The sequence below is a fragment of the Pteropus vampyrus genome, unplaced genomic scaffold (assembly GCF_000151845.1).
Source record: "Pteropus vampyrus isolate Shadow unplaced genomic scaffold, Pvam_2.0 Scaffold127, whole genome shotgun sequence".
Taxonomy (NCBI): domain Eukaryota; kingdom Metazoa; phylum Chordata; class Mammalia; order Chiroptera; family Pteropodidae; genus Pteropus; species Pteropus vampyrus.
In genome coordinates, this window is record NW_011888908.1 from 1,794,760 (window position 1) to 1,803,593 (window position 8,834).

Consider the following 8,834-nt stretch of genomic DNA (forward strand, 5'->3'; position numbering starts at 1 on the left):
GTTACAGGATGTTTAGCAGCATCTCTGACCGTGTACCTCCCCCTTCTACTCATGACAATGTCTCCAGACATTGCTAAATGTCCTCTAAGAGACAAAAGCACCCCCAGTTAAAAGCCACTGGTATAAAGTGCTTAGAGTAGCACCTGGTATTGTAATAAGTGCCTAAATACAGCCCCTGTCGTTGCTAGTCATTAGATCCTTGTGTGTTTTACTGTGAGCAGTGTTTGGTTTCTGGTATGGAGAAAGAAGATAGTCACACGTTCATCTGGAGTAGGTCTTCCTTGTTTGTTTTATATATTGCCTATCATTAGAAAGAATAGAGCGGCAGTGGTATCTAGGATATCCAGTTATCATGTAGTTGACAGAGTTGAATGTGGAGAGAAGTAAATATAGAAAGGTCTGACTTTCTTCCCTTCGATTAGATATTTCTTTCACTTTGCCCCATACCATACTTACTCATTGTGGCACTTAAATAAAATTTTAATTAGTCACTTGCATAACTTTTTAATTTGTGCTCTCTTAGACTAAAACCATCATCCAGGGCAGGGACTGGCTATCTCTTCATTCAGTTGTCCGTCCCTAACATTGGCTAGCAGTCGATGTTCAGTAAATAGTGAATGAATTATGTTTAAATTCTATTTAAATTTTGTGCTGTCCTTGAATCCTATTCAATTATATTATGGATATATATGGCTAAGATAATTGCAAGTATAGTTTAAGACAATGGCATTTTAGAATTGAGGAAATAAATACAAATAAGCATATTTATTTGTCTTATCTGCTTAGTGGCTGCAGGACTGCTTTTCGGTTTGCTAGTTAATTTAACCTTTTTATAGGTTAAATTAAAAGCTCTGGGTGAAGTATAATGCTAACAGTGGCATCTTTGGGTCTTTAAACATTTCCTTAGAGAAGCCCTCCCTGATTCCGCCTCCCTCCAGCTTCACACTGCAATGTCTCTTTGTTTCCATAGCATTCTATACTTGTCTTTTTTGGTTTTCTCTACCTTTTTCCTTTAGGTGTTCAGTCATGCGTCTTTCATTGCTACGTGGTAGTAAACTTGCTGAGGTCCAGAATTACGGTTTACTCACCACTGTACATACCCACTGCCTAGTGTAACATCTAGGTGGGCATTCAGATATCTGAGAGATTAATATTAATAAACATGTATTTAAAATGAAGCTTTATAAACTGAACAGCCTTTCAACTGAAACCTTGACAGAAATAATATAAAATATTGCCTATAATGTTAGTTTTAAGGCATAAAATAAGGTTCCAGATTAGGATTTGACACATTTTACAGTTTGCTGTATCTCTCCCTTTTCACTAGAGTGCTACCTGTGAAAATAGTTCTCAATACTCTACATGTGAAATATCAGTTTCATTTTGCAAGTGTTTATTGCTTTTTTTTATTCAGATTTTTTTTAAGTTGTCTAAAAGCATACAGCTCTAAATTTATGATAATTTTCGCATGATGTTTACACCTATTTTCTCAACAAACCACATAGGGACTGCTGGGTCAAGGTTTTAATAAAATTCACTTTTTTCTTTTTCAGCTATTATTCATGGACTCTCCAGTCTTACAGCTTATCAGTTGAGAACTATATACATATGTCAGTTTTTGACAAGAATTGCAGCAGGAAAAAGCCTTGGTAAATGAGTTTTTATCTTATATTGTAAATATATCAATCTATGTCTAAAGGTAAGACAATGAGAAGAAACAGATGGGAGCTGTCATTTGTTTTTGAGAGTTGCCCACATGTGTTTGTTGTATACATTTACACACAAGCATATCTAAAGGAAGTAAAAGAAATCATAGCCCATATCTTAGAGCATTGGTTCTCAGACTTTAGTCTATTTCAGAAATGTGAAAGGACTTGTTCAAAAAAAGCAGAATGCTGAGGCCCCTTCCCCTCCATGAGTTTCTGATTCAATAGGATGGTCAAGTGGCCCTGGGGTGATGTCTAACAGTTTCCCAGGTTATTCTGATGCTGCTGTACTAGGCTTCGTGGGCTTTATCATGGAGACTTTATGTTAAACCTGCATGGGAACTTTGTGGTAACTCTTACTATCATACCTACTCCATTTTTTACTGATATTTGAAGCCTCTTATTTGAACTTGATTTCAGCACTTATTTATATAAGGGATATGACCTATAGCTGTAACTGCTCTCTCCCTTGTCCCCATAGTTCATTTAAGATTGTTATGGGCAATCTTAAATGAACTTAAATGATTCAGTTTATCAATAATGGCTGATCTTACAACATGATGATTTAAAAGACCTTTTGATTCGAATAACTACATAGTTATTCGAATTTTTACAATTTACAAAATGCTTTGCCAATAGTCCTGAGTGGTAGGCAGTACTTCCGTGAAACTGCTCACTTATACACATGTTGTGTTCCACAGAATCCCAGTGTGTTAGCACATCTCGCAGTCTAGCTCTGGCTCCTGTAGCACGCTTTGTGTTGGGGGTGAGGGTAGGTCTGGAGTCGGTGCCAGGCCCCCAGGTGGATAGGACGTGAAGCAGAGTAGATGTAGGGGAGGTAGAATTGGAGGTTGGTCTGGGCCTGCTGCTGAAGAAGACGAGCTGACGGGGACACAGCGGGTGAGTTCCTGACCACGCAGACCACAGGTTAGCATGGTTGTTAGCAGAGTAGTTCTGTAATTAAAGGTGACAGAATATTCTCAAGTGCCCAAAAAACCCTTCCTCCAAAAAAAAAAAAAAAAAGGGAAGTGGAAAAATATTCAGATTTTTGTGTGTGGTTTAATCTTGAAATACATCAGAATCCCATTTTGTCTTAGACATACTAGGCCAGGGTCAATTACCAAGAATCAATATATTTCGCCATAATGGACTTAGACGAGACAGCATTTAAAACTTCAATTTTCATATTAGGTTTTCAGTTAAACATACACTTTTGTATTTTTTTTTAGTAGTCGCTGTATAGCAGCACTTCCTGACAGAAATATAATATGTAATTGGAAATTTTGTAATAGCTACATTAAAGTCAAAAGAAATAGGTAGAATTAATTTTAGCAATACCTCATTTAACCCAATATCTCTAAAATATATGCCAACATCAATATAAAACATGTTAAGGAGGTATTTTACTCATTCTTTTTTTTTCAGTAAATCTTTGTGTTTTTTGTTTTGTTTTGTTTTGTTAACGCTTACAGCACCTGGTCTTCCTAGGTGATCTCCCATCCAAGTACTAACCAGGCCTGACCGTGCTTAGCTTCCGAGATCAGACAAGATTGGGCACGTTCAGGGTGGCATGGCCATAGACTTTTTTTAGTAAATCTTTGAAATCTGGTATGTATTTTATACTTAAAACACATCTCAGATTGGAATAGCCATATTTTAACTGCTCAACAATGCCATATGGCCGGGGGCTACAGTAATAGCTTTAGTCTCCTACACCACAGAGAGCTTTAAGATCTGGCAGATGTCTCCAAGGGGAGATGTTTGTTTATGGCAGGCTCTTCTTTTCATAGGACTTTATCTCTTAGGATCTGTGAGACTCTGAGAGATTTCCTACCTTTTCCACCCTGGCTTCTTGCATTGCCCCAGAACCCAGCAAATATCCCCTGAGGAGAAACCTGTGTTTTCAGTTCTTCAGGTTTCCAGTCCAACAAGCTTGCCCCAAGGAAACCACCAGAAAAGAAGCTTTTCTTGTTTCTCTACCCGCAGTAAAATCTGCCTGCCTGGAGTAAACTGGATGCCCAGCCTTGAAAATAAATGAGCTCAGGGAAGAAAACAGCTACAGATCTTCAGCTCACCTCAAAATTCTCTCTCTGGAATTGTAGTGCATCTGGTTCTCATTGCTTCCACAGCTATCTCATGTCTATAGCAGCATGTTTTTGCAGTTTATTCGATTTTCTTCCAGCTGTACTCAGCATTGGCCTGCTGCGGTAGCCTACATCCTACCTGAAAATGAAGCTCTACATCGTAAATATTTTGAAGATCTAGCATATACATTTTTTCTGTACCTCACAGTTAGAAGGAGGAAGATGGATTAGAAAGAAGGCTTAGATAATGTCAGTCAAGAAGGACTTATTAGGAAAGACAAATATTAAAATGAGGTTTTAGAAGAAAGAAAAATATGAAATGAAGGAGCATCGGGGAATCTGCCTTTGCGTTTCCATTTCACTGCTTCTCGGCAGGTACTCCAGCCACGCCAGCCATCTTGTCATTCCCGAAATGCACCTTTTTCGAGACACTAAGTTGTTAAGGGTGCCGGTGTCTGCTTTTACCACTTGCTAACTGTGTGACCTCTAGATCTCAAATCCTCCTTTATAAAATAAGGTTGGTAATATTGTGTACTCTTTTAAAGAAATTGGGTAAAAGAGCTACTGTGTGTTAAGCACTTAGCACAGTGCCCGACACATAATAGGGCCTCAGTAACTGTTAACTATGAGTGTGAATGTCTTGTACACCTCGCCTTCTGCTCCATCTTCTTGAAATGTTCTCCTCACCCTTGTCCTCTTCACTTGGTTATTCTTAATGTCCCAGTTCGAATAGCTTCTCTTTCTTTTTCTTTCTTTCTTTTTTTTGGATAACTTCTCTTTCATGAAGGACTGTATTTTAGTATCCCTTCTCCGAGCTAATACTCCGTTACTCTGATACACTGGACTCTCCTGGAGAGTTCTTAGAAAATAGAAATGTGTGGCCTCTGTCCTATGCTAATTGAATTAATCTTGGGTGGGGGGTACACCTAGGCATCTGGCATAATACATAATTTTAGTAAAGTACCAGTCACACTGGTTTGTCTAAATGTCTCTCATAGTTCACATATAAGTCCCATAAGGGCAGACACTTTTTCTTTGTTTGCATCTTAAGTATCTGGTACAGAGCCTGGAATATAAAGAGACGTGGTATATGAATGGATATATTTTTATATCTAAAATATTGGAGAAAGAATTAGGAAAGAGCAACAAGAAATGAAGTAGAAATCATTGAAACCGCTAATATTAAATTGCATGTTCCCTGTAATTTTTCAGAGGGAAAAAGGAAATTCTCTTAAGTATGTTTGCTACATAGTTGCTATGGAACTAATAGTGTATGTGGGGATTGGGAGGAATATAGTAAATAGCTCCTGTTTCAAACTTTGAAATATAATCATTATGCATTATAGAGTACGTAAGAGATTTGCTGCCTTCATGACACTGCAAAGCTAATGAGATTATTAAGTAAGTGTAAGTATAAAACACTACAAGGTATAACAGATAGGAATAATGATACAAGAGATTTAGAGAAAAGAAATTTCCTAGTCACTTAGCTAGAGTAAGGAAGGAATTCAAGAAGGAGGTAGAGTTTGCTCTAAACCTAAAAGGATTGATGGATTTCATTGGAATGTGAAAATGGCATTCTAGGCAAAACAAAAACAGTTATTTGGAGAATCAAACTATAGTTTACCTGGAAAGTAGAATTCCTGATTTCCATGTTTAACTCCCACAACTTGCTCCTCACCCAGGCTTCCTATGTCAGTAAGTGGCAGTCCCTTCCTCCAGCTGTTAAAATCTGAGACTCCTTTGTTTTTCCTGACACTTCACATCCAGTCCACCAGCCAGTTGTCCATTCAGAGTTCCCAGACACTCCGTCCCTTCTCCGTTATCACAGCTGGCATGCATCCCGCTTGCCCACTGCTCTTGGCAGACTGACCTCCCTTCTGCCTTTTGAACACCAGGCTCCTATCAGGACACTGCACTTGATGGTCCCTGTGGAGCACTCTTCCTGTAGATATTTGTGTGACTGCTGCTTCTGCTTCACATTGTGCTGATCTTGGCTCTCCTTCCCCCTCACTTCTGGAGAGAGGCCTCTCCCACCTGCCCTACCTGAAAGAGCCCCTCCACCATCTTTCTGGGTTCCTAGTACCCTTTTCTCTACTAGCCTTTATTACTCTGAAGTTAAATTATCTGTTAACTTGTTAATTTGTCTATCTGTCGTTAGCATTGTGAGCATCCTAAGAATAGGGGCTTAGTCTTATTCACTGAGATAGTCCAGTTTTTAGGCAAGTGCCTGCTCATAGTGAGTGCTCAGTATTTATTGAATGAATGAATTATAGATTATAGATGTAGGACATACATAGTGAAGGTTCTGAATGTCAGACCGAGGTGTTTGTAATTTGCTAAGTAGTTATCAGCTACTGTGAGTCTTTGATCTGTTTTAAGAAAGTTTAACAGTCGTGCAAATATCTCGTTAAATATTCACATAACTCCTATGAGATAGTATTTACTTTCACTATTTTGTAGGTGAAGAAATTGAGGTTTAGAAGGGTGAAAAAACTTTCAACACCACACAAGCAGTACATGATGGGTCTAGAATAAACTCCAAAGTCAAGTATTTTAAACCACTCTACAATCTTTTGCAACAGATTGGATATGGTGATGACAAAGAGGAAGGAGTGAGACAGTGGCTTCTCAGACTTTAAGCCTTGGTGATTAGAAGAATGTTGGTAGAGAAATAACTTCTTGAAGGAGCCTTTTTCAAATATTCACAAGGATTTCAAGTAGTATAGGCTAAAATCGAATTCAAAATAAACTCATTTCATGTTCTAGAGGCTTGTTATAATGCAGTTAGACTTGGGACCGTTTAAGAGCTTTTACTGTGACACCTTATGTACAATATAGCTTGCTTTAGCTCTTGAAATCAATATTTTAGTAAAGAAAAGCTTCAGATGTTTCGTAAACTCATCTAGCTTTTTTCATTGTTAAAGTTGATTTTAATAAGGAAACTAACTTGAAAAATTAAATCACTTCCCTAAACTGGTATATACAAAAACAGTGCCTGGCAGGTAAAATACACTCAGTAAATACCTAAAGAAATGAATCTTTAAAAATTGACAAACTAAGGTTCTACTTAGCTTTCTAAGTTGCTTGTTTTTGTGCTGGTTTTAAAAGATGCACAATTTGAAACTGATGAACGAATTACACCGTTGGAATCAGCCCTGATGATTTGGGCTTCAATTGAAAAAGAACATGACAAACTTCATGAAGAAATAGAGAATTTAATTAAAATTCAGGTATGAGTATTAATTTTGTATTTAAAATTATTATTTTGCTAGAAAATAAAGGTATGACATCTGAAGAAATTAAGAGCCACTTGATAGAAGTTGCGCGGTAAACCCAGAGTAAAAGTTAATGTACTCATCCTCTAGAAATTTGACCTTCGCTTTAATGTTGGTTGCCTAAGCGTCGATTTCCCTCACTTCCGAAAATGTGCGGCATCTATTTAAAGATCAAGCAACTTTCAAAACCTGTGATTTGCGCTCTCTCATTTTTTATTTAAAGATTATAAATATGAAAAAAGTAGAATATTGGATTAAAAACTAAATGGATTTTTGTGATTAATGTAGTTTTGAAAATGTAAAGTTTTAACTACATAGAATTTTAGGAGTAGCCTATTAAAGAGTGAGAAGCCAAAAAAGCCGTTCAAAGATATAATAAGAAAAGTATGTTTTGCTAACAGACAAAGCAAATATAAGGGATCCCAAAAAATAGGGATTTTGTTAGATAAATAAACTTTTCCTTATTTAAAAAAGAATTTTTTATTGTTGGATAGAAAACCCATGTAGTGGCCCACTTTCCTAAGAATCATTGACAGTGTAATGACCGTCAAGTAGAATTAAGACCTGAAAAGAATGGGCAGAAAAATGACTGCTTCTTTTAAGAATTTCTACCCAGGGCCGAGATTTGTTATTTTACCCCAATTTGGGAGGGCTCTAGAGGAAGCAGGCCTTTGTTAATTTCTAGTATAAAGTTGCATTACCATGAAATACATAGTGAACGTGTAATGTATTTTTTACTATTCGCCAGATACTGTTCTAAGCACTTTCATATATAACTGTAATCCTCAGAACAACCCTATGAAATAGGTACTATTATTTTCAACCTTTTACATGTAAGGCAACTGAGGCACCAAAAACTTAAATAATTTGCCCAAGTTTACAAAGCTACTTAGATGGTAATGGTCCCATATCTACCACATTCGTTATCAAAAAGGCCAATTTATAAAATGATTATTCGAAAGCATCTGCCTTCCTGGGTTTGTTTCTATTAGAAATTTTACAGGGACCCTAACTAGCAAATTTTATATATCCTAAGTATCACAAATACCATCTGACTCCTCTCTCATTTTCTATTTGTTCAAAATACGTAGCTGGGTCCTAAGTATACATAATGTAGCTCCTAACTTATTTATTATTACTTGCCTTTAATTTAGCCTAAATTAGAAAGAGAGAGAATGCTGGGTGTTTATTAGTAAATATGCAACAGGCCAATGAAAATTTTTTCTGTCTTTTTAAACCACAGTTATTTTACCTTTGAAAATTTTTTTTATATAACAACAATTAGATATTTTGAAAAGCGATCTGAGGTGTGTATTTGTCATCCTATCTTTTAGGCTATAGCTGTTTGTATTGAAAGTGGCGATTTTAAGGAAGCAGAAGAAGTCTTTGAAAGAATATTTGGTGATTCAGATTCTAACACGGTAATTGTTTAAATTAGAATCAGAATTTTAGAACTGTTTATATAGAATGAGGAATGTTCAAAGAACATCAGAGGGATAAGGAATGATTTATCTTTAAACAGCAAAGGATAGTGCTGTCCAACAGAAATATAATGCAAGTCACATGTGATTTTAAGTTTCCTAGTAGCCACATTAAAAAAGTAAAAAGAAACAAGTGAAACTAATTTTCATAACATTTTATTTAACCCAATATATTAAAAAAATAATTTTAACATTTAATATAAAAAAGTATTGAGATATTTTCACTCTCTTTTTTGTCTTTGTCTTTGAAACCTGCTATTTTATACTTTTGTCTAAATTCAGGGC

The 8,834-nt window shown here is 36.4% G+C and overlaps 1 protein-coding gene and 1 pseudogene across 1 annotated transcript in view; one reads left to right on the top strand and one right to left on the bottom strand.

Annotated features, from left to right (window-relative positions):
- TERF1 (telomeric repeat binding factor 1) overlaps positions 1–8,834 on the top strand; it is a gene marked incomplete at its 3' end in the record, with an annotated part of 29,828 nt that overhangs the window by 3,695 nt on the left and 17,299 nt on the right. The window contains exons 2-4 of the mRNA XM_011366934.2: positions 1,554–1,649; positions 6,902–7,023; positions 8,403–8,489. Coding sequence (XP_011365236.1) covers positions 1,554–1,649; positions 6,902–7,023; positions 8,403–8,489 — 305 coding nt within the window. The remainder of the gene's footprint in view (positions 1–1,553; positions 1,650–6,901; positions 7,024–8,402; positions 8,490–8,834) is intronic.
- On the bottom strand, positions 3,170–3,288 carry LOC111744118 (annotated as a pseudogene).